The sequence below is a fragment of the Mastigoproctus giganteus genome, chromosome 7 (assembly GCF_048544385.1).
Source record: "Mastigoproctus giganteus isolate SK-2022 chromosome 7, ASM4854438v1, whole genome shotgun sequence".
NCBI lineage: Eukaryota > Metazoa > Arthropoda > Arachnida > Uropygi > Thelyphonidae > Mastigoproctus > Mastigoproctus giganteus.
In genome coordinates, this window is record NC_143581.1 from 41,650,167 (window position 1) to 41,677,704 (window position 27,538).

Below are 27,538 nucleotides of genomic sequence, written 5' to 3' on the forward strand. Positions count from 1 at the left end.
CAGCACCTCAGCTTGAAGATATGCAGCCACATGTTCTATCAGCAAGATGGGGCAACACCACACTGGAGATTGCATCTGCATGATTTTCACAATAAAAAATTTCCTAACTGATGGATCAGCCAGTTTGGTCCCATTCCATGGCCTCCATCTAGACATTCTATGTGCTACTAAAGGTGCCCATGCTGAGTTTTACACAAGTGCAGTTGTGTGATAAGAAATCCCTTTAGTTTCTTTAATAAGTGTAAATCTGCCAGGGACAAAAGTTGAAGATGCTGTGAAGCAGATATAATCTTTTAAGGGCATAAAAGTTGATATTGTTGTACATGTTGGCACTAATGACATTAAGAGCAGATCTTCTGACTTAACAAGTATAGGGCAATGTTAAGGAAAAGTCAAGAGTTAGGAGGATTAAATCTGAAAGTGTCTGCAATTCCTGCCAGGCACGACAGGAGGGAGTATATGATGAGAGCATTATCAATCAATTCAGCACTGGAAAGATTGTGCAAGGTTCATGGGATAGAATTTTTCTCCATGTGGTTTGTGCTTAGAGCAGAAGAGACTGCTTCTATTATGAATGGGATACACTTAAACAAAAAGGGTGCAAGAATATTTCCTGATGCTATTGAGGCAGAGTTAAGCGGATCAGAAAACCACTAGCATAGGGGGAATACACAGACTGATAGTTTAACAAGAGCTGCAGGCAGAGGTGAAAGTGCTTCTTGTACTGTTTCTATTGAAACATGCAGCAGCCTAGAAAGCTGGGGATCATCATGGAACAAGTAAATACATGGGCTATGTCAGTATAATTAACAGTAAGAACAAGTGCATGCATGCTTGCAGGTACACCAATGTTAGGAGCATAGTTAATAAATTTGATGAATTTCACGTGCTGGTCAAGTCGTCAAATGCAGACATTGCGTGGATATCAGAGACAGTGTCACTCAGATATAAGGGATAATTAAAATGGGTAGTACAGTGTGTACAGTAAGGACACAGTATACAGTGGTGATTGTCAAGCAGCCCCAGGGGCCCCAACTCTCCCATATGGAAAGGACAGACAGGATAGGGGGAGGGAGGATTTATTCTCTTAGATAAAATGCACAAAATCTGTGGCAGTGCATTTATTTGACATGGATGGCCACTGCAACGTTGAGTCAGTTTGGGGTGGTATAAGCCCTGGGCAAACAAAACTGAGAGAGGGTGCTATAGGCCTAATGATGTGCTTGTGATCAGTGCAATGAATAACTATATAGAGAAATGGAGTGAGCCAGTAAATCAGAATATCTTAAAATGGGAGCTTTTAACATTTCAGATATCGACTAGAACTTGTGAGTTGGTCACTCAAACATTAGCAAGATATTTATGGATGAGTGATTTTCTACAGCAGCATGTTAGAGAGAAAAAAGAGAGCAATATTCTTGATCTGATTATCAACAGTGATCACAGTGTAACTGATGTGGGATTTACTTAAAGATGTAACTACCATCAAGAGTAAAGGGGAGGGCTTTTGTTTTTGTAAAGATGACTACAGTCATCTCAGACAGTTTTTAAATTCTATACAGTGGGACCAACTGATGATGTTACCACCAGCAAATTCTAGATGGGAAGCATTCAAGGAAATAATCAAAGAAGCTACCAGACTTTTCATACCAACCAAAAAAATACTGTCCAAGGATTATACCTAAATGGATTGCAGATGATCTGAGACACATGACAGAGAGAGAAAAAAAAAAAAAAAAAAAAAAAAAAAATGCATGGCATAAATATAAATAAGTGACATATGGTAGATATAAACTAGTCTACAATCGAGTCATAATTGACATTGCGCAAGCTAAGGCAGATTATGAGAAATCTTTGGCAAATGAAAGAAAAATAGCAAAGATGTCTTTTCTTATGTAAACACTAAAAGGAAGGGTTGATCCACTTAATATCAGTAGTTCAACTGTTGATGATTTTACTCAGGCTGCTGACAAGCTGAATAAGTATTTTGCATCTACATTCATACATGAGGAATTCTTTAGGGAAGTGGATGCCAGAATTTATCAAACACTAACAGAGAGCAAAATGATTTTGTGATAAATGAAAGGAAAGTGAAGAGAAATTGTTGCAACTAAATATAAAAAAGGAATCTGAAGCAGATGGAATCTATCCAATTATATTAAGGGAGGCAGCAAAGGAGGTAACCAAAACATTAGCCAAAATTATGAGAGCATCTTTGGATTCAAGGGAAATACCATGGACTGGAGATATGCAAATGTACACCCAGTTCACAAAGAGTGAACTGAGTAATTAGACTCAAGAAGAGGTGATCTTGTATAAAAAATTTGAAAGGATACTATGATGCAGTCACAAAGAAGCATTTATGCAGATAAACATAAAATCACAAAAAGCCTAAAGCAGTGACCCAGTTAACATGGACAGCCAGTGCAATATTGAGTGAGTTTGCCATGACATAAGCACAACAAAAGCAAAAATGAGCGCAGGAGCGTGTTCTAGGCCTAATGACTGACGAGTACAATGAACAACTGTACAGAGAAATAGAGTGGGCCAGTAAATCAGAATGTCTTATAATGGGGTATTTTAACTTTTCAGATATTGACTGGAACTTGCAGGTTGTTTACTCACATACTAGCAAGACTTTTGTGGATTTATTGGACTGTATCCTACAGCAGCAGCTTAGAGAAGCAACTGATCTGATTATTTTTTTTATAAAAATTCCAAACAAGAGAGCTATTAAAACCTATAAGTTGAGAATATGAAAGAAGATATTTCTTGACAAGGGTCTTGAATTTCTGTAGATTGCAATTTTCAAAAAAAAAAAAAAAAAAAAAAAAAAAAAAATTACATACGAGGGAAGGTTGTGCCAGAAAATTGAAATTGAATGAATGAGGTTGGTTCTGTGAGTTTGAAGTTTGACAGTAAAAAGATGTTGACTGATTGTGGCACGTTTGGACTGCTTTGGAAGAGAGTTGGGGGGGGGGGGGGATTATGGAAGCCAATTCAGAAGAACAGTGCCCATGGAAGTAGCTACAGAAAAGGCATGCAGAAGAAACCGAATGTCTATGAGGGGATCCAGAAGCCTGAGAGAGGCTTTGAAGGCCCTGCCAAAGCTGTGGGAACAATATTGCATGGTAGGGTGAACTTGTGATTTGTACAGAGTGAACAGCTGTTTGGAAGAAAAGTGATGACGAGAAAGAAAAAAGAAAACCCAGTTTTTTAGATGTAGAGGAAGCAATATTTTTAATGTGCTTGTAGTAATATTACTAGTCAATCTCACCATTCCAGTTGCCCATCTTTGGACTCTTTCAAGAAGCTCAATTTCTCTTTTCAGATGAGGTCGCTACACTTAAACACAGTATTCCAAATGTGGTCTTACAATTGCCTTAAACAGTGGGATTAGGACCTCTCTATCTCTCTTTATAGGGAATGTTCAATAAATCGTTGATAGGACAACATGGGCTTTCCTTGCTGCCCGTTTACAATGTTCAGAAATTTTCATATATGCTTGTATTGTAACTCCCAGATCTGTTTCCTCCTCCACTGTTTTTAATTCAAACACACCATGTATATAATTTATTTGTGGGTTGTAAGACCTTGCATTTAGCAGCATTAAAACATAGCTGCTCATTTTTGAAGTCCGTTCAAGTCATCCTGAAGGAGTGCAGCTTGGCACTGATCATTAGGCTGCTGCAAATTTTGACATCATGCCTTCTACCCCTTTGTCAATGTCATTTATGAAAATGAGAAACAACAATGGTCCAAGAACCGATCCTTGAGGGAACCCACTACTGACGTTACACCAACATGAAGCATATCCATTAAGCACAATCTTCTGCCTTCTGCCATCCAACAATCAATCTTAGAACCTTATCAGCAATCCCAACTGGTTCAAGCTTATACAGTAACCTCTCATGGAGGACAGAGTCAAATGCTTTGCTTGAAAAAAATGCTTATGTCAAGAGAGAGATTAGAAGTCAGGGTAATCCCTAATAGAGATATATGATCTTGCCTAGAAATCAGTGTCATCAAAGATGAGCATAGGAGCAGAATCCTTTTTTGTGAGATTCAAGAAGGACTGAGTTTTAAAAGGATTGAAATCAACTAAGTTACCTTTACCCTGCTGAAGAATTACCTGAAAATCAAACATTTAAGGAATTGATAGTGGATATTGGGGAAGTTGAACCTGTTTGCACAGGGCAAGGTTTCTCAAACTGTAAAGTGGAATGCAATGTGCTATCATCAGCAAAACTATGGATAAGATTTCTGGTCAATGGAAGGTCATTAATATACAAGAAGAAAGTGTGAGAAAGACCCGAACCTTGGGAAATACCAGTATTAGTGGAGAAGTTAGAGGACAGAGAGCCATCTACTATCATCCGTAGTGAGCGATCAGAGAGAACACACCTCTACCCCTGCTTACATTGGTTTCCACCTGGGTGGCCACCTCCAGCATACTAGGTGCCATATTTCAGGACTTCCACAAATGTTATATCCAGGTTTACTGATAATCACACCATGGTGAAGGTGCAAGCAGAGGATTTGGCTGTCACAGATCACCCGGACTTAGCTGAAATTAGGTCTGCGACTCGAGTATCACCCAAATATCAGTTCCATCAGTGTTTTAGACACCCAAGTTCAATGTTGATGATCCTGCTACGGTTACTGACAAGGTGAATAAATATTTTGCATGTACATTCACACAACTCACATAATTCTGAGTGAATTCACACAACTCGCATAATTCATGTGAATTCTTTCACACAACTGTGAAAGAATTCACATAATTCTTTAGTGCAGTAGATGAAAACTGTGTTCAAGTATGGAGACCATCTTAAAGGTGACATTGAACTTCTTGAAAGGGCTCAGAGATGGGCAACTTGCATGGTTGAGATTAGCAAAAGGGCAACCATATGAGAAAAGACTCCAATTATGTGGACTACAGAGTTTGTAATCCAGGAACTTCAGAGATTACCTCATTGAGGTTTATAAGACTTTGAGAAGGGTTATTAAATGAATGAAGGCAGAATTTTGTATAATTCATGACATCCCAAGAACACAGCTAATAGCACAGATTGGCCCCCTTCCCAGGGGAGAAGAACATCTGTTCACCATAGAAGAGGAAAATTATAAAGCCCTCACACAGCAAGTATTCAAAATGTGCAGAACTATCCAAAGAATGGCAATTCAGCCCCCCCCAGCAATTAAACAATAATCAATAGTTAAAATTGCCCACATTTCCCACCACACCCCAGACAATGACAAAAACTGTCAGGATAACAGTATTATGCACTCTGACAGTAACCTGACATGACAAAACTGGACTGACCTGGGTATCCCACAGGACTACCTTGCCATGTGTGGGAACCTGGTACACCACACCAAATAAGTAACCATGTAAGGGAGGGAGATGTGCAGACAGCCAGGAAAGCAGATTAGCTGAAAAATATCAATAAGCTAGTAGCAAGAAGATGCGATGTAGAATGAATGAATAGGTCGGACACTTAGTGAAAGAGTGAAATAGGAATTATGGTAGAAGGGAATAAATGTCAGTTTTGGCAAAAGAAAGAGTGACTCAGCATGAGGGAATGAGAGTGAATGAGTGTTATGGTGAATGGGAATGAGTGGAAGGGCAAATGTAATTGGCAAAAAGAAAACAAAGTTAATAATAACTTACATTACTTTATATATATAATAACAAACATTTACTAACAACACAAACACTGTCACTGCATTCTCCCCTAGCTTGCAAAAAAAACTTGTGACTAGGCCTGCACTCACAACTGAAGAATAACAGTAAGTTGAGGTGCCCAGAGAGTGCAGTGCAGAAAGCAAGAGTCAAATAAATGAAATGAAAGCCAGAAGAATGAATGAGAGTAAGTGTGTGAGAAAAAGATCACAAACCATAAATGTTACAGTTAAAAGTACACACTAACCCTAGTTTTAATCTTTTATATTACAATAACCACCACTCTAACTAAACTGACTGATTTTTTTTTTTTTTTTGTAGTTGTTTGCGCATAGGCTGCTGTGGCCATAATGCACCTCCCAAGGTTTTTTGCAGTACTTTGATCCAAGCCCGAGGCGGGAATCGAACTCGCAACCTTTGGGTTACCAGGCAGGCACTTTACCCACCCGGCTAGCCTGGTCAGCTAAACTGACTGATGGGCAGTTTGACCATCCTACCGTATTCAACACTAACATGAACCTGACAATGATCACTGACGGAGACTTACTGCAGCTACGACGACGACATGCCATTTGGCAATTTGAACCGGGTGCTCAAACCTGGTTCCCTTTAAAACCCCATCCCCAGGTGGGGGTTCTGTCTCCTCCCTGCCCCCCATACTTTGCCTGGTGGGGCTCATCCCCACTGACCTCTTTGGGGATGCCTACTCTATTGTCCCCATCCTTCTGTTTCCCCCCAGCCTTCAGTCTCACATCACCCCCACTCTAACCAAACTGACCGAATACACCCCTAACAATGCCACCAAATTCTAATCAATGTCTAAATCCAACCACTTTCTCGTTAACCTCTTTATATATATATAATTATACATATATTTGAATAAAGTTTAAAATAGTTTAAACTATTTTAAACGTTATTAAAAACGTTATTTGGAAATAGAATCGTTCACAATAAAAAAGGTATAGCATACATCAGAGACAACAAAAAGTATATTCCTCTACATGATGCTTGAAATAAACCATACAAATAAAATAATGCCAGCAGTATGGCAAGACAAGAGCAAAAATAGTCTAAATTAAATCAAACCTAACAGAAAGGGAAGAGAGGGGTAACAAGAGTAAAAATATTGCATCCGAAACTCTAAAATAATTTAGAAAATCTAAATGTAAGAATAATAATTCATTGAATTTTGAAAGCCAATTAAATAGAAATTTAATGGTGCCCCCTCTGACGGGCACCAGGTCCAAATTTATGTGAAATATCACCAACAAAGATGTAAACCACTACAATAAAACAAAAATAGACTAACCATTACGCCCCATCTCAACAGAGGACCACAAGGCCAATAATGGTTAGGGAATTGCTGCATTTCGAACTAGACAAATTGCTGCAAAGGAGAATTGATCGAAAGATCAGTCCACCACCCGATCCCCAGGTCGAACCGCTAATGCAGGGGACTTGAACAGCGGTGGTCCTGATGCAGCGAAAATTAAAAATAGAACAGATACAAGCACTCCAGTGCAAAGCCACACTACTAACAAAAGTAATCTTAACCAGATTATACAGACGAATAATAAATTATGGATGGCAGCACAGGTGCAGCGTTAGCAATTCGCCCACTACTATCATGTGATATAATTATACATATATTTGAATAACGTTTAAAATAGTTGGAAACGGAATCTTTCATAATAAAAAGGTACAGCATACATCAGAGGCAGCAAAAAGCATATTCTTCTACTCTTGAAATATAACCATACAAATAAATTAGAATGAGAGTTAAAATAAAATAATGCCAGCAGTATGGCAAGACAAGAGTGAAAATAGTCGAAATTAAACCTAAATTAAATCAAACCAAACAAGGTGGGAAAAGAGGGGTAACAAGAGTAAAAATATTGCAGCAGAAACTCTAAAATAATTTAGAAAATCAGAGGGGGCGCAGTTAAATTTCTATTTAATTGGCTTTCAAAATTCAATGAATTATTATTCTTACATTTAGATTTTCTAAATTATTTTAGAGAGTTTCTGCTGCAATATTTTTACTCTTGTTACCCCTCTCTTCCCTCCCTGTTTGGTTTGATTTAATTTAGGTTTAATTTCAACTATTTTTGCTCTTGTCTTGCCATACTGCTGGCATTATTTTATTTTAACTCTCATTCTAATTTATTTGTATGGTTATATATATATATATATATATATATATATATATATATATATTCTAGATATGATAGAAAAATAAAAAATTTATTGGATAGGCAATGAGGTAGCAAGTTAAGTGAGAGTAGAACAAAATGAGAAAGAACGTAAAGTAAAAACAGTAAAAGGCGAAAAAAAGTAGTGGTAGTGACAAAAATAGAAATGTGATAGAGCAAAAAATAAAAAGATAACATAATAAAGCAAAATTATAAAATGTGTTAATTATGGGTTAGTTGATATATTGAAAGGGATTTTATCTAGGGCTAACCTTCCCAATATATCAGCCCATAATTAACGTAGCTATCTGTTTCTGTTGTCAACGCCCATAAAACTAGTTTTGAATATATATAAAAGGTGGTATGATGGTAATAAAGTAGTACCATAGAGAATCAAGAAATTTAGCTGTATTATAAAAATAAGATCATAGTGAATTAAGAAATTTAGCAGTATTATGAAATGAAGGCCGAAAGTTGATAATAAGCCGAAATGTAGCAAGTAAAGTCGTTTAGAAATGATATATCATGGCCTAATGCAGGTAATAAGCAGATTTTTGATTTGTAGTTTACAGGCGAGATGACTATTAGCCCGACAGATAGCATAGTCGCATAAAGCAAATAATAGAGCAAGAGTTAGAGTTCCATCCACTGTAGTTACATATTTATATTTTCTATGTTGAATAGGCAGCATGTGCTAAAGGAAGGAGAACAGAAATAGGATATAGAATAGCAATAGTACCTCAATCCTATATATATATATATGCCTTGCCATTGAAATCGGTGGAAATTAGGTGGCGGGGCCTACCAGAGTACAAAAATAATCTACTGGGTGCCTGACCTGCCTCCTCGTGGCAAAGTGTGGCTAAATGATCAGAGTTTGTTTGTTTGTTTGTTATTTGGTTTTTAGGAGCATTAGCAACTAAGGCCATATTGCTCCGGGAAATGCGGTGGTCATTCCTTGACCTTTCCGCATCCTCTGTATTTGGCAGTGACAGGCTCGAACCCCGGTCTAATCAAGAAGCGTGTGCTATGCACTGCTGCTCCTTCCCACCTGGCTACAGAGGCGCCAAATGATCAGAGAATTAACAGAACATAACACTACACAACAAACCACTCGCCACACACTTTTTAAATCTCTGGTCTCCACAGAGTTCTGCGTCACACATACAAAGAATACAAGGTGGAGATGGGGAAACCCCTGGTGCCGTCAGCCAACTAACACACTTTACACTTGAACACAGTATTACATATGTTAACTGCTTTATATGGTGAGATTATGATCTCCACATCTCTACAGGATAATGTTTGGTAAATCATCAACAGGATACCATGGGCATTTCCAGTTGCCTGTTTACTCAAAAAACTTCATATCTGCCTATATAACTCCCAGATTCTTTTCTTCCTCTACAGCATTTAACCCCACCAAGTGTATAATACATTTTGGAGTTGTTATTTCCCAAGTGTAAGACCTTCCATTTTGCTGCTGTAAAACATAGCTGCCAATTTTCTGACATTTCTTGCAGCCTGTTCAAGTCATCCTGAAGGAAAGCTGCTTGGCGCTTTTGTTAATTACTCTACCAATCTTTACGTCATCTGCAAATTTTGACATCAAGCCTTCTATCTCATTATCAATGCCATTAAACTCAGAAACAAGAATTGTCCAAGAACTGATCCTTGGGGAACTTCACTTCTGACATTACTCCAATCTGAAGAATATCCATAAATCACAACCCTCTGCCTTCTACCTTGCAGTTACCCAGGAATTTATCTTAGAATTTTTTCCATAATCCTAACATTTTCAACTAATACAGTAACTCTCATGAAGGACTGAGGGTCTTTGAACCATACTCCATGGAGATAAGAGTTGCACAGATGAGGTGGCAATGCAGTCTGTCATCAAGCTGAAATTATGAAGGAGCTCTTGAACTTGAATGCCAAAATGAAGATTAACCATAGGATGAGCACAATAAAGATTTTCGAAACATGGTTCAAAGACTAATGACCATGGACGATGGTCTGGCCAAGCTACACCAAAGTGATAGGGATGGTTCACTTGTGCCAAATGTACAAACTTAGAACTGGAGATGTCCACAAGGTACTAGGAGCAATGCAGATGATGTGATGAATTGGATAAAGCCATCAAAGAGTACTTTCACTGGTTGAAACAGGAGCACAATAGTTCAGTTTACTGAAAATAAGTGAATGATATAAATGAATATATTAATACTCCTCATGATTGTAACTGATAAATGTGCTTGAAGATCAGTTTCCTGTCAAAAATGGCCCCCAAGAATTTGGCTTTTGTTCTAACTGGGATGGCTTTTCAATCTAACTTGTGTTCTGGGTCAGGATAGAAGTTCTGCTTTTGACAGAAGTGGATGCATCTATTCTTTTCCAATGAAAATCTGAAACCATTGACTGATGCTGACTTACTAAGATGGTTTATAGCCCAATGCAACTGCCTTTCAATTACTCTCATGTTGCATGATTTACAGATGCTGAAGCCATCAACATAAAAAGCATTGGAGCCACTTAAAATTGAAAATGGATTCTTGGGGACCTCCTTCCTCTTTATAGAAAAGGAGAGAAAGGGAAGACTTGATCCAAACTTGAAATGTGCACTCTGATAAAAAGTTCTTTAATAAAAAATGTTGAGATTTTCTCTCACACTAAATTTAGACATCTAAAATACCAAATCTCCAAAGCTGTACACATGTTTCCTCAATGTCCAATAAAGACCTGGGGGTGGGGCGTAATTGTGCAATTTGATGTGAAGTTCCATGAACAATGCACAAGGAGGTGATTATTTTGCTGTGTAAGGCAATGGTTTACCACACCTTGGGTACCACATAAGTCTCAAAGCCTCATTTTATGAAGTGATGTTGAACTGTTTGCATGGGTGCAGAGAAAGGAAGGCAATGAGATTAGCAAGGGAGAACAAAATGGTAATCTTACCAAGAAAGGCTTCAGTTCTGCAAATTACAGCATCTGGATATTAGGCATCTGCAAGATCTGATTGAGGTGTTTTAAGTCTTTGAAGGAGGAACTGAGTATGCTAAATGCTGATGGCATCCATCCTCTTGCTCAGACAACACATGTGGGGGGCATGAATTTAAATTGAGGAATGATGGTTTAAGGTTTCAAGATATACAGAAATTTGCTTTCAGACAGCAAGTAGTTGAATGTTGAAGCAAACTTCAATCTGGTGTTGTGGAAGTAGACAGTTTAAATAAATTTAAGGAGGAAATAGACAAATTTTTAAAGAGGTTGGACAGGTGATATGGGAAACATTTATTATTATTATTATTATTTTTTTTTAAATCTGGAATGTGGGAAAGCCTATTTACCCAAGATTTTTCATAATTTCCCTAACAATCCTCAGGAACTGAATATGTATTACTGAACAATATTTCTAAATTTCTCATCAATAAATTTTTTTGAACACACTTTAAACTAAAGATATTTGGGATTCTGTTGGGATGATAAAGCCATCAGATTCACAGTGACAAAGGGAATCAAATGGCAATCAGTTATGATTTCTGACACTACAATATAAACAAATAATCCTTTTTAAAGAGTAACTAAAGAAGTAAAAAATAAGTTAAAGGTTATTATTTATATTCCAGCACAATCACTAGATCAGAGGAGTTTATTTTACAATCAATACAATTGTTAACTGTATTTAGCAGTCAGTGAGGGATAGAACACCATGGTCCACTTAGCTACATCAGGCTTTAGTTAACTGAGTGATGCAGGCAGGCTACTAAAACACAGCACATGGGATTCTGTCAATGATATATAGGAAATTATGGTGCAGGGACAAAGACATTATTATCCCCATTGTATAAGTAATAGTTAGGCCACATCTTAAGTTTTAGGAAGTAAGTAGATCTGTTGGAATGGGGAAAAGAAGATTAACAAGATTAATCAGGTATATCTGAGATGAGACCTGACTGATGTGCTAAAGGATTGAAATGGGTTAAATAATTCTGTGGTATCAAGCAAATTGCTTCAGCCAGAGTAACTCACTGTGGGAACAAACTTACACCTGATGTTGATGTGTGTAAGTGGGTAAACTGAATAAATTTAACAGAGAATTAGGTTAGACAAATTATTAGAAAAGATGCAGAAAACCTTTTTTTTTTAATATGCTTGATTTCTTACATCATTTTGCCACAACTAATATTAATAAATTCAATACATTGCTGTTATAGGGTATTATATGCAGAATTAAATTTTTGTTAATGTTTGAAAAGGTAGTTTGTTATATGATAAAGATTTATTTTAACAAAAATGCAATTCTTATATTTAAATGCTAATATAATATCTCCCAAAGGAAGCAGAAAATGTTTACAATACTTACTACGATTAAAGGTAAGATTAAATGCATCTTTTATTCTTTGGCTTGCTAGTGGATCCATTTCAAATGTGAAGAGAGGACTGACATCTACTGGTTGTTCATCAGGATCATCAGCAAATATTTCAACAACTTTCTGGGGAGGAGTGTTTTCCATAACAACTGGGTGATAATCAGTCCAAAAGTGTGGAGCATTGTCATTTACATCTAGAACATTTACTATTAATGTAGCTGTTGCAGTACGGGACGGTGTTCCTAATAAAAATGACAACTAAAGTTAATATCTTCCAGCAAGAAATATATTTTATTAATTAAACTGAAATCGCACACATACGCACAAAATGTTATTTGCACATACAGCCTGATCTCAATGAAATATAGTGGGCCAGTAAATCAGATTGTCTAATAAAGGGGGGATTTTAAATTCCCAGATTTTGACTGGAACTTGTGGGCTGCTCACTTGCAGACTAGCAAGACTTATGTTTTATGAATTTATTGGATGATTGTTTTCTACAGCAACACGTTAAAGCGGCAACCAGAGGGAGTAATACTCCTGATCTGGTTATCAGCAGTGATTATTTGTTCATTAAGAATTTGCAGATAAAGGAACCAATAGGTAGTAGCGATCACAGTTTACTGATGTGGGATTTACTTAAAGATGTAACTATCAGGGATAAAGAGAAGGGTTTTTGCTTTCATGAAGGTGATTACATGGTCTCAGACAGTTTTTAAATTGTATACAGTGGGGCCAACTACTGATGTTACCAACAGCAAATTCTAAATGGGAAGCATTCAAGAAAGTTACTAGGCTTTCATACCAATTAAGAAATACTGTTCAAGGTTTAGGACTAAATGGATGTAAGATGAACTAAGGAGACTCGTGGCAGAGAAGAAAAATGCATGGGATGCACATAAATTATCACGCGACACAGAAGCCTATGATAGATATAAGCTAGTCTGTAATCAGTCAAAGGAAGTTAGGCAAGTGAAGGCAGATAATGAGAAATCTTTGGAAAAGGATGCTAAGAAAAACCGCAAAGACTTCTTTAGTTATATAAACTCTAGAAGGAAGGGGATCAATCAGATTAGTCCACTTGATATCGATGGTTCGACTGTTGATGACAGGTGCCCAGATAAGTATTTTGCATCTACATTCACACGAGGCATTATTAAGGGAGGAGAATGTCAGAAGTTTATCAAACTGTAACAGGGTGCTTAATGGTTTTGTAATAACTAAGAGCAAAGTGGAGGCAAAATTGTTGAAGTTAAACATAAGGAAGACACACAGGGTGGATAGGATGTATCCAGTTATATTAAAGGAGGCAGCAAAGGAAGTAAGCAAACCCTTAGCCATAATTATGAGCATCCATGGACTCAGGAGAAGTCCCAATGTATTGGAGATATGCAAATGTATCGCCCAATTCACAAAGGAGTATCTAAGAGTGACATGAGTAATTACAGACCAGTTAGTTTAACTTCTGTTCCAGGGAAAATAATGGAGTCACTGTTTAAAGATACATTGCAGGATCATCTAGACAAGACTGCAGTAATAATTTAGACACAGCATGGGTTTGTTAAGGGAAAATCTTGTCTGAAAAATTTGATTGGATATTATGATGTGGCTACAAATGAACTGGATGTAAAATATAATTTTGATAACATATACTTGGATTTCAGGAAAGCTTTTGACACTGTTGTACATGGAAGACTACTGTACAAATTGGAGCAGTATGGTATTAACAACAAGTTGCTACAATGGATAAAAGGGTGGTTGAGTGGGAGAAGACAAGAGTAGTAATCAATGGACACTGCTCTTCATGGACTAATGTTATTAGTGAGTCCCCCAGGGTACCAGTGTTAGGCCCACTGTTGTTTTCTGTATTTATCAATGATATTGATGAAGGTACATTAGGCTTAGTATTGAAGCTTGCAGATGATGCAAAGGTTGGCCAGAAGGGCACGCAAAGTAGTGCATCTGGGTAGAATTATCCCCAGAGAAACATACCAACTGTGTGGTACTACACTTAGGGTGGTAGAAAATGAAAGACGCGGGAGTAATTGTGCAGTCAGACATTAAGTTTTCTGAGCATGTTGACATGATTTTGATTTGGTAGTTGTTGGCGCATCGGCTTCTGTGGCCATATTGCACCTCCCAAGGTTTTTGCAGTACTTTGATCCAAGCCCGAGGCGGGAATCGAACCCGATGTTGACATGCTGTGGCAGACAGACTGCCACAGAAGGTCATGGGGTATTATCAATGATATACAGGAAATTTGCTAGTAGGGAAAAGGAGGTAATTGTCCCTTTGTATAAGGCAATGGTCAGGCCTCACCATGAGTACTGTGTACAGGTTTGGAGGTCTCATTTTAGGAAGGATGTAGAGTTGCTTGAGAAGTACAGAGTAGGGCAACAAGATTGGTGAGGAGAATGAAGGGCTCCTCTTACCAAGAGAGGCTTAAATTCTGTAAATTGCAGCGGCTGGAGACTAGGCACCTGCGAGGTGATCTGATCGAGGTGTATAAGGCCTTGAATGGGTTGAGCAGGCTCAATTCTGATTGGATTCATCCTCTTTCTCATTACGAACCTGAGGGGACAAATTCAAATTGAGGAAAGACAGTTGTAGAATAGATGTGCAGAAATTTGCCATTAGCCAGCAGGTAGTTGATCTGGAACAAACTTCTATCTGTCATTGTGGAAGTTGGTAGTTCAATAAATTCAAAGAGGAACTGAACATACATTTAGAGGGAATGGATGTGTGAAATGGTTTTTTTTTTTTTTTGGCTGATGCTACATAAGCTTACTACTTTGCATCACATGCCTCTACTACTACTACTTTTATGATACAAAGAGGTAGGATACAAATTTTTGAAACAAACAACAAAAATAGACAATTACCGAAAAAGCATTAGAAAGTGAGTTGTGTATGCATGTTTCTTATTAATTTAAAAGTGCATTTAAATTAATAAGAAACGTTCCATCTCATATTGGAAACATACATGGAATGACTTCAAGAAAGATATATAGCTCTGCATTGGAAAAATCAGGTATTTCATATTGTTAGATTTAGCAAAATTTTGATCGTAACAAATTGTATTTTGGTTTTAATAGTGTGAACAAAATTGATTACATTTGACATCATAGCTTGTTAGAAGCCTGTGACTTTCACAATACCCTTATTAGAATTTTCTCTAATGATTTGACTTGGTCACATCATTAGAGAAAAGTGACTAGTCATTGTGCACTTTGAAATAAGTCATTGTTCAGCATAATCTAGTGAGTGAGAAATTTGAATGAATCACTGATTTAAGTCATTAAACATCCAAAAGATTCAATACCCAACTTGCACAAAGGAAATAACAAGTAACTTTCTGGACCATTCTTGGAGCCTTGTGCTCACATCACAACATACTGTTTGTTGTTAGTATTCCCAAGGACAGATGCAGCCTTCATGATTTGAGGTGAGGAAGCGCATAGGAAAAGAAGACATCTGAAAGTCTTCACAAATACTTTGACATTATTAGAATTAAAATTTAATATTCTATTATTAGAAATGCAAAGAGTACATAATTTCCATATTTCTCTCTTACCATCACAGATTAGTCCTATGTATTGAATTCCACATTTTATTTCAATATTTCATTTTAGATTTGAATCAAAACACATGATCACTTTATCAACCTGTGAATTTGAGTGAACATTTCATTAATTTTTTATTATCCATATAATATAGGAAAATACCAATGTTTTTATATTTTATTTTTTATGCACTATAATATATGGATAAACAAAACAACAAATCTTGAAATAAAATTACACATTAAATTATCAATTCAAACCAGAACCCTCATTTGTGAATCATGCAATACAGCAGCAATCTCCAAGGCAGAATGTGTTGGTCCCAAAGGAGGTAGCAATTGTCAGTGAAGTATGTTGTGCAAAAAGGATAGGTGGAATAGGACCAGGGTATGTCTGCCAGGAGCAAAAGTAGATGATGTTCCAGACCAGATATCTTTTAAGTGCATGAAAGGTGATGTTGTACATGTGAGTAATAATGATATAATGGGTCGGAGATCCGAGGAGTCAATTAACAAGAACAGGGTAATGTTGGAAAAAAATCGTGAGTTAGGATTAAATTTTAAAGTGTCCGCAATCCAATCCGGACACATTAGGATGGAGTACATGTTGTGAGCCTTGTAAATCAATTCAACCCTAGAGAGACTGGGCAAGGCTGAGGGGAACAAATTTTATTCAGCATGGTCTGTGCTTGTTAACAGGAGAGACTGTTTTTACAGGGATGGGTACAAGAATATTTGCCAATGCTATCGAGGATTGGAAAACTGATAGCTTAGAGGGGGGATACACAAATTAATACAGACAAACTAGAGCTGCAGGCAGAGGTGAAAGTGATTCTTGCATTGTTTCTATTGGAACATGCAGCAGGCTGGAAAGCAAGGTCTTGGGGATTTCAAACCATGGTCATTAAGAAATTAAAGCAACTTTAGTTTCATAATTACATGGTGGGCCATTATAAAACAAGCAAATACATGTTAGGGTAACCAAGAGTAAGACCAGGTGTATAAATACTTGCATCTACGCTAATTCTAGGAGAATAGTAAATAAATTTGATGAATTTGAAGTACTGATTAATTCATCAAATGCAGAAAATGTGGGGATATCAGAGACGTGGTGTCACACAGACATAAGGGATGCAGAATTTGAATATATGGAGTATAATGTGTGCAGAAAGGTTAGAGACAGTAATGCGGCTGTGGTCTTGCTCTAAAGCAGTGCATCCAGTTGACATGGATGGCCAGGGCAATTCTGAGTCAATTTGGTATGACATAAACAATGGGAAAACAAAAATGAGAGCAGCAGTATGTTATAGGCCTAATGATGGTAATGAGTATAACAAAGAACTATACAAAGAAATAGAGTGGACCAGTAAATCAGAATGTCTTATAATGGGGGATTTTTAACTTTCCAGATATTGACTGGAACTTGTTGTTTGGGTACTCGCACTAGCAAGACTTTTGTGGATTTATTGAATGCCTGTTTTCTATAGCAGCATGTTAGAGAAGCAACAAGAAGAAGCAATACTTTGATCTAATTAGCAGCAGCAATTCTACATGAATTAAGAAACTTAGGTAAAATACCCTCTGGGCGGCAGTGATCACAGTGTCCTGATGTGGGAGTTATTTAAAGACATCACTGTCAAGTGTAAAGGTAAGGACTTTTGCTTCCGTAAGAGTAATTACAGTGGTCGCACACAGTTTTTAAATTCTATACAGTGTAACCATCTGATGATGTTACCAGCAGTATATGCTAGATGGGAAGCATTCAGGGAAGTAATCGTAGCAGCCACTAGACATTTTACATCCAGTAATATATGCCATTCTATGCTTAGACTTAAATGGATGTAAGATCAATTGACAAGGTTTGTGACTGAGAAGAAAAATGCATGAGATGCATATAAATTATCTGGGAATCCAGAAGCCTATGGCAGATATAAACTCATCCGTAATTAAGTCACAAAGGAGGTTAGGCAAGCTAAAGCAGATTACAAGATGTCTCTGGCAAAGAATGTCAAGGAATGCAGCAAAGACTCCTCTACTTATACTATCAGTAGAAAGAGTTGAATCACATTGGTCTAATGATGATGATGGCTTAACTGTTGATGATACTGCTGAGGTCGCAAAAAAACTGAATAGGTATTCTGCATCTACATTCAAGCATGAGAAGTTCTTTGTTGCGGGAAATCCCAGAAGTTCATCAGAATCAATAGGAGGCTAAATGATTTTGTGATAACTAATAGGAAAGTGGAAGAGGAATTGTTGAAGCCCAACATAAAAAAAAACACTTGGGGTGGATGGGAGCTATCCAATTATATTTAGGAAGGCAGCAGAGAGGTAAGCAAACCCTTAGCAATTATTATGAGAGCATCTTTGGATTCAAGAGAGGTCCCTATGGACTGGAGATGTGCAAATGTATCTCCAATTCACAAAGAGAGATCAAAGGGTGACATGAGTAATTACAGACCTGTTAGCATAATTTCTGTTCTGAGGAAAATTATAGTCTAGTTAAAGAAGTAAAGCAGGATTATCTGGACAGGAATGCACTTATGCTGCAGTCACAGGATGGATATTATAATGCAGTAACAAAATAACTGGACATAAAAAATAATTTTGATATCATATACAGCAGAAGCCGGTTAATCCAGACTTGACGGGACAGCACTTGGTCCGGATTAATGGGAAGCTATCTTTAACATACCAGATTTTATTTAAAGTTACTAAATAACAAAATTTTAATTGAATCGGTTTCTATATAAAATTAATAAAACAATATTTTAAAGTAAAAATTATACAAAGTAAAAGAATTAAAGTTTTAATGTAGAACATTATATTACACAAAATTAAGCACAAAAATATTACAACACAAAGCAAATAACTATTTTCAAGAAGTTTACTTGAAATAATCCTCAATGCTTTTTTGCCTTAATTTTGAAACTCGCTTTCGGGCTGCATGATCTCGCAGACACTTCAAGGTCAGAAGCTCAACAGCTGATGTGTCATCCTGTCTCTCAAAATAAATCAGTAGCTTCTCCAGAATTCCTGTTGCTTCAGTGTGACTGGCACCATTTGTTTCTTCACACACTTCATCATCAGAGTTGTCATCTTCATTAGCTTGCAATGATGATGATGGGCATGCATGCATGATGTCTTCTTCAGTGAGGATCTGATGTCCTAGACCATTATCACACATCCATGGGACAATATCTTCATTTGTTACATCTGAACAACCTCCTAAACACTGAAATAACTGAACAAAATAATTATCATCTTTATCATCAGGATCTGAAGAAATATTCATTTCCTCCTCAGATCTTTCTATTGGAACATCAGGCCAAATTTTTTTCTAGCATTTGATAAGCATAGTGTTGTCAATTTTGTCCCAAGCTGAAGCAGAAAAATAAAATGTCTTTTATGTTGACATTTTTAAGAAGGTCCATAAAGTTTGATTTTTCTTCAAGTACCTGTTGTTCTAACAGTGAGATTATCAACTTCTTTCTGTACTGTTGCTTCACAGCCTCTATAACTCCTTGATCCACAGGCTGTAATAGTGCAGTAATGTTGAGTGGCAAAAATTTTACAAAGATGTTACCAGATCTCAGTTGTTCTTCTGCTGGGTGGGTTGGAGCATTACCAATGCATAAAACCGTTTTTCCTTCCAGTCCTTGATCTTTTAAATATTTTTTAACTAAGGGAACATATGAGATGAGAAATTTTCTCACCCAGAACTGAAGTTGCCAGAGCCCTAAATAGGTCTAAGTGCACCCAAGGTAGGATATATATAATAATAATAAAAAAAAAAAAAAAAAAAAAAACACTTGTGTTCCTAGTCTCCAATAAATAGGCATAAGTCCTTGTTGTTGTTGTTGGAGTGGGATTTATTGGCGCAAGGGCTGCTATGACCATATTGCGCCTATACCGTTACTTTGGAGTGTTTGTCAATATAGGAAAGGAGACTATTCTAGAAGTGATTGTATGCGTTAATCATTTTTAGAAAGGTGAACAGTTCTGATAAAGTGGCATCATTTCCAAGTATATGGCTTAGTTGCAGAGGTTTTTGTGAGCTAATTAAGGATTTGAAACATGCGATTCTAGCTGAATGGTAATGTGTACACTCAATGATAATATGTTTTACAGTAAGTATGGAACTACAATGCAGGCAAAGTGGAGGATCTTCTCCTAGCAGTAGAAATAGGTGTGTAAGATGTGTATGGCCAATTCGTGCTCTTGCCAGCACGACCTCTTCCTGCCTGTTTGATCGGGAACTGGATCTCCACAGCTGTGGATTGTGTTTTATTTCAAGAAGTTTGTTACCGGTTTGATTATGCCACATTTCAGACCACATCTCAGTACATATCCGCCGTATGACTGGTTTGTAGTCAGAAAAAGGAACAGGGGTGGAATCGAAGCAAGTGGGGTGTTTTGCTGCTTCGTCTGCACGCTCATTTCCTGGAATTCCAACGTGGCTCGGTATCCAGCAAAACGTAACAGTCCGATTATTTTTGTTGAGTTGGCATAACTGTGACCTGATTTGTGAGAGGAATGGATGCAAATGTTGTGATTTATTCTGCAGAGCATTCACCGCACTTAAAGAGTCTGTATATATTATTACTTGGGTGTTTGGAACATCGTTAAGGAGTTTCAAAGCCATTTTGATTGCGTATAGTTCGGCCATAAAAACACTGCATTCAAGTGGTAATTGGACAGAGACAGTGCATGCAGGACTCGTTACTGCAGCTCCCACGGAGACATCAGTTTTGGAGCCGTCCGTGTATATCTGAAGACTGTGAGCATTGGTCAATGCGTGATTCGCATGTAGTTGTCTGAGATTGTGGTTCGATAAGGAGTGTTTTCCCCACTGAAGAAAATAGTCATCGCAATGAGGTATATACATTGCCCATGGTGCTTGTACTGCGTCCGTAGCTTGAAAGATATTTCCAAGATAGATGTTCCAATTTTGAGTTACCTCTTGTAGCCGAATACCAGCAGGTTTGTTTTCGTTGGGTTTATTTCTATATAAGTTTTCCCACTGCGGTTCAAAAAGATGTCCAGATGGGATGAGACGGGTGACTACGTAATTTGACTGCATAACTAAGAAGCAATACTTTTCTCCTAAGATGTAGTGGAGGTTCATTGGCATCTATATACATACTTTGCACTGGGGATGTCTTAAAGGCCCCTAAGGCAATCCTGAGAGCACTATGCTGGACCGGATTGAGCCAAGCCAATGCTGTCTTTCGTGCAGAATCATAAACTGGGGCTCCATAATCTAGACGAGATCTTATTAAGGTTCGATACAGATGTAGAAGAGTGAAGCGATCGGCTCCCCATGTCATGGAAGATATAACTTTGAGGATATTAATCTTTTTCATGCACTGAGTTCTTATTTGTCGTATATGTGCCTGAAAGGTAAGTTTGGTGTCAAGTGTAAGGCCCAAGAACCGGATACTTTTGCTAAGTGGTATTTTTTGGGTTCCTAATATTAGCTCGGGATCTGGATGGAGCTGACGCTTTTTGCAAAAATGGATAGCAGTTGTTTTTGTTGCAGAGAGACGATAGCCATTGCGGGATGCCCATGATTCTATTTTATTTATCGAGAGCTGCAATTGTCGCTCAATGGACCGCATGCTTTGTGAATGATAGGATATAGTAAGGTCATCTGCATATAAATAGGTGTCAACATTAGCCGGAATATTTTCTGTTGCATTATTTAGCCTAACCGCAAAGAGCGTTGCACTTAGAACTGATCCTTGTGGGACCCCTTCTTCTTGGACAAATGTACGGGAGAGTGAATTGCAGTAACGCACTTGAAAGGTCCTGTTTTCTAGAAAACTCTGTATGATAAGGGGTAGTTGACCCCGGAGCCCTGTGGCATACAGATTTTGAAGTATGCCATACCGCCAGGTGGTATCAAAGGCTTTTTCGATATCCAAGCAAATCATGACTAGATGTTCTTTACGGATAAAAGCATTGCGTATGTTGGATTCTGCCTTGACCATAAGGTCTAGAGTTGACCGATTTTTCCGAAATCCGTACTGATTCTTATTCATCACCGAATGAGATTCTAGATACCATACTAAACGGGCGTGGATCATTTTTTCTAGTGTCTTACCAAGGCAACTGCTGAGAGATATTGGCCGATAGTTTCGTGGATCTGATTGATCCTTTCCAGGTTTAGCAAACGCTAGAACTATTGAGTGACGCCAAGAAAGAGGAAAGTAGCCATCTGAGAATATCCGGTTGAAGTATATTAGCAATGAATTCAAAGCTTGTTTGTTTAAATGTTTAAGCATTATATAGTATATCCCATCAGGCCCTGGTGCACTATCACCCGACCTATTTAGACAGCTCTCTAGTTCAAATGATGTAAAAGGTCGGTTATATGGAGGAGATGCCCTTGTATTGAAGTTCAGGTTATGCTTTTCTGCTTTAGCTTTTAGCTGTTTAAAAGTAGACTCATATGCTGATGCTGCGGAGATTTGGAAAAAGCAATCTGCCAGGGCATTTGCAATTTCTGTTGGAGTGGAGAAGTCTTTACCTTTCCAGCTTATAATCGGCATTGATTCGGGGAACAGTTTACCATTCAGTTTTTTTATTTTATTCCAGATTTTTCTAATCTCTGTATTTTTAGTAATAGTGGAAGCGAACCGGATCCAAGAGTCTTTTTTCGCTTTTCTCTGCACATAACGTGCCTTTGCTTTAAGTTTCTTAAAATTAATCAAGTTTTCAGTTGTTGGATACTTGCGAAATCGATTCCATGCTTTATTCTTTTCTCTTTTAGCATCACGGCATGCATCATTCCACCAGATATTGGCATGTCTGCGAGGACTGGCTGTGGTTTTTGGTATAGCACAGGTTGCAGCTGTTATTATTTGTGCAGTAATGTGGTCGGTAACTTTATCTATGGACTGGCTTTTGATGACTTCATTATCAAAGGAAATTGAATCTGTGAACTTGTTCCAGTCTGCTTTTGAAAATTTCCATTTTATGCGGCTGGCTATATGTGTGGTTCTGTTTGTTTGCAATTTGCAAATAATTGGGTAATGGTCACTGTTTAGTGGGTTACTTGAAACTATCCACTGAATGATTGGGAATAGTTTTGGGGAACATATTGATAAGTCTATGGCAGTAGATACTCCGGTGGGAAAATGAATATAAGTGTCAGCACCAGTGTTTAATAATGTGAGATTCTGGCTCTCAAGAACTGTTTCAATAAGTTTTCCTCGTTTGTCTATCTGGGGAGATCCCCACATAGTGTGGTGCCCATTGAAATCTCCTAGTAGAATGAAAGGAGATGGAAGCTGCTTTATAAGGTCCTCCAGTTCTTTCACAGTGAATTCTTTGTTTGGGGAAAGGTATACAGAGACAATGGTTAAAGTAAAATTTAAAACAATACGTATGGCTACAGCTTCTAATGTGGTCTGCAGGGAGATCTGTTTTGTAGGAACTTTGTTGTCAACTAGTATGGCTACACCTCCTCTGGTTGAGTTACTATTGCTTCTGTCTTGTTGATAGATACTATAATTTTTAATCACTGGAGTCACCTGCGGAGTTAGATTGGTTTCTTGCAAGCAGAGGCTGATTGGACTGTGCTGTTTGATTAGGTCATAAATATCAAATATATTGCTTCGTAGACCTCTACAGTTCCACTGTATAATATTCTGCATTATTTAGTTTTTGGGATTGAGTATGGTTCTGTCTGTTTTTTATATCCAACCTGCTTGTGTCGTTCTGGTTTCATCTTTTCTTTTTTTGGGAAGCTAGGACGCCCAAGGTCCATATCATCTTCTGCATGTAAATCTAATATTGTCTCATCATGCGGGGTACCAGCATCTGTGTCCATATTTCCTGAGTATGGTTGTTGTGCAATATTTGGGGATGATGCTTTCAATTTCACAGTTTCTGGTAGAGTATCAGTTGCAGTTGGTGGGACTGTTAGCGGAGTATTGTTAGCACAAGTCACTTTACATTGTTCTGTAGGTGGCTGCTGTGGGACCGACAGCACTGATCGGGCCCAATCAGCAATTGAGATGGATGGAGGTACTGTGACTGCCGTTTGTGTTGCAGCTGACTGGTATTTTTTGGCTGCCGCAGCATAGGTAATTTTTGGCATACTGAGCATAACTTTTTTCCTAGCTTCCTGGTAGGTGACCTTTTGCTCAACTTTGTATTTCTGGATCTCTTTTCCTACCCTCCAGAGTTCACATGATTTTGAGTATGCTGGATGCTGGCCTTTACAATTTGGGCATTGTGGCGTTTCTGCATTGCAGTCCGTTTGTGCATGAGCTTTAGAACCACAGTTTGGGCAGATGGCGTCTCCTCGACATACTGTTTGCGAGTGTCCAAATTTTTGACACTTGAAGCATCTGATTGGGTTCGGAATGTAGGGACGTATTCGGCAATTAAGGTATCCGGCTTTGACACATGATGGTAAGGTTGGTGTACTAAATGTGAGGATAATATTCCTAGTGGGAACAAGTTCACCATCTTTTTTAATTATTATCCGCTTTGCTTGAACTACCTTTTGATCTTTTAGTTCTTCTACTATCTCGTCTTCAGTGACATTCATCAGGTCCCACTCTGCTATTACTCCTTTGGAGCTATTTAAAGTGGCATGAGGGGTGACCTGTACTGGTATTCCGCTGAAAGTGGATAATTTCAGTAGAGACTGAGAATGCTGGTGCTTAGTTGTTTCGACTAGAAGATCTCCAGATCGGAGTCTTTTCACCATTTTCGGTGAACCAGCCACACTTTCCAAACATTTCTGGATTAGAAATGGTGAAAGTGAACTCACAGGTTTGGCAGAAAGAGAATGTAATATGAGGAACGCTGGATATTCCTGCTGATTCTCATTTTTGCGTAGTCTCTTAGATTGTGATTCATCACGTTCGGGTTCATTTGAGTCATGACATGAGCGTCTAGGCTCAAGTACTGGAAAGTTGTCATAATCCATGGTTGCTCCTTTTAGCCCTAGAGGATAACTTTTCCTCCAGGTTACCGGCCCCGCCACGTGGAGGCAGGAGCGGTGCCACCAGTGACCAAGCGATTAGAGATTAGTGGTTAGTGTGTTATGTGTTATTTCTATATACAAGAAGAAGAAAGGTACCTTTCCTTTCTTTTTGAAAAGCTTACTTCTTTATTTAGAAGAGCTGAAAATAAATAACTCAGCAAATGAAACACTTGAAATTTCTCTGAAATCTATTAACTCTAGAGAAGTCGCTTTGAAATTCACTTGTAGATTCGCTTTGATCACTCGCTTGGCACTCGGGGCCATAAGTCCTTGAGATTGTCACAGACATTCTCTCAGATATGTCAGACTAGCTGCACTTGCTACCTGGGAGTCTAAAAAGCTGATGGAACTGATATTCGGGTGACACTCAAGTCAAGTGGACCCAATTTCGGCGAAGTCTGGACAGTTTGTAACAGCCAAATCCTCTACTTGCACCTTCACAATGGTGGGACTGTTAGTAATCCTAGGTATAATCTCCATGCACAAGTACATGGTGGGTGACCACCCAGGTGTAAACCAACGTAAGCAGGGGTCGAGGTGTGGCGCCCACACCACATGTAGGAATGCCACCCCTCTATGTTACCAGGCAGTACTAGGTGGTAGATGACACTCATTAACCGGTGCAATACCACCACTTTGCTTATTGGAGGCTTGAAGTGGTGGAACCCATGTTTAGTCTCCAGAGCCAAGTTCCAGTCAACCCTTCCCCATCTCTTCCATCATGCAGTATGATTGAGGACTTTTGAGGTTATGATGAACATCGTGTCGAGATCCAATATTCCTTACATTTCGATGGTACAGCTCTAAAACTGTGTTTGCAGGCTGGCCGCTAGTTAATACACCGGGCCGAACCTATTGGTAACTCTCTAGAAGAGTTCCGAATCAACTAGTGTATAATCTTGCTACCCCTACTCTGCCATATAGTGACTGGAGGAAGTTGGGAGTAGTGTGTATGCGAGGAGCATTGTCGAGGCCACGTTATGTAATAATCTGGGCATATTCTTACCATGCATATGCCATATCCAAAAATTTCATTACTTCATACAGCATGTCCCACCCACTTTTTCTTACTATTGAATACACGATGAATTGTCAAATTAATAGAGCAAGCTTATCTGCGAAAAGATCTAAACCTCCCAAATACTTCCTAATTCATTTCACAAATATACGTGGTCTCAATTCAAATCTCAACGATGTCCATTTCCACTTGCAGTCTGCCAAACCCCATGTACTTTTTCTGACAGAATCTCAGTTATCGGTTGATTCAACTACTGCTCATCTCAGATGCCCAAATTATTCGTCGTATGATTCCTTTCGCCTCAAAGGTGGTACTTGTGCATATGTCTGTTCTGATATTCCCTGTCAGAGACTTGGCAATTTGCAATCTCCTCTCTTTGATCTTCTCTGGCTTAAAATCTCTCTCCCTCATTGTGTCAAATTCATCTGTTGTCTCTACCGTTCTCCCAACTTCAGTAATCACTTGGAGCTTTTTGACTTCCTCTCTTTGCAACTTGACTTTCTCCAGTCCAACTTTCCTAACAGTGAGGTAATTTTCCTTGGTGATTTTAATGTTTACAACTCCAGATGGTCGAGATGCTGAGGAATTTGCAATTACTAATGACCTTGCACAGATTGTTCATTTACCTACAAAAATACTGGACAATCCTAATCGTACAGCCAACACATTTGATCTGTTTCTGACAAACAACCCTTCTAAGTACACTGTCAAAGTGAGAGGTCCTTTAGGCACTTCAGATCACAACTTGGTGATTGTCTCTTCTCCAATGGAGCCTTTATCTCATGGCTACCTCCAACCTCATGTTGTTTTGCATTACAAGAATGCAGAATGGGATGACCTGCGAGATTACTTTTCTTCTTTTGCTTGGTCGGATTACTGTTTCAAAACTTCTGATGTCAACACTTGCTCAGATCATGTCAGTGAAATTATTCTTGCAGGAATGGAATCCTTTATACCACACTCCACTTTAAAATCTCGTCCTTTATCTAAACCTTGGTTTTAAAATAAATGTGCTAAGGCTAAGGCTGCTCAAGAGAAGAACATTGCATTTCGTAATTGGCTTGTTTCTAATTCTTCAGTTTCATTTTCTGCTTACACCAAAGTTCGCAACAATTGTAAAGCAGTTATTAATCAATCTAAACTAGAGTTTGAACAGGCTATGAGTAGAAAACTTGCTTCTTGCCCTAATGGTAGCCGAGCATTCTGGTCTCTTGCCAAAGCTATTGGCCGCAACTTTTGCCCATCTCTGCTCCCACCACCTCTGTCCAAACCAGATGGTTCTGTTGTCACTTCAGCCAAGGATAAAGCTGGACTGCTAGCATCCCATTTTTTTCCAACTCATGTATTAATGATCTCGGTGAAACACCTCCCACCAATCCCAACATGCTCCATTCAATGCCTCCTGTGGTCTTCCATCAAAAGGATGTCAGAAGGATTTTTGACAAATCTTGATGCTAAGAAAGTTCCAGGTCCTGATGGTATTTCTCCACTTGTTCTCAAAACCTATGCTCCTGAACTTAGTCCTAATCTTTGCCGGCTTTTTTCACTTTCTTATTCCAAAGGTGTTTTTCCTTCTGCTTGGAAATTTGCTCATATCCAGCCAGTTAGCCAGTTCCTAAAAAGGGTGACAAATCCCTCCCATCCAATTATCGTCCCATTGCAATTACTTCTACTCTATCTAAAGTAATGGAGAAATCAATTAACCG

At 38.3% G+C, this 27,538-nt stretch overlaps 1 protein-coding gene across 1 annotated transcript in view; it reads right to left on the bottom strand.

The window, feature by feature from the left end:
- Positions 1–27,538, bottom strand: part of LOC150082844 (neural-cadherin-like) — a 500,869-nt gene that overhangs the window by 164,458 nt on the left and 308,873 nt on the right. The window contains exon 23 of the mRNA XM_090377625.1: positions 12,242–12,490. Within this exon, the coding sequence (XP_090233751.1) occupies positions 12,242–12,490 (249 nt within the window). The remainder of the gene's footprint in view (positions 1–12,241; positions 12,491–27,538) is intronic.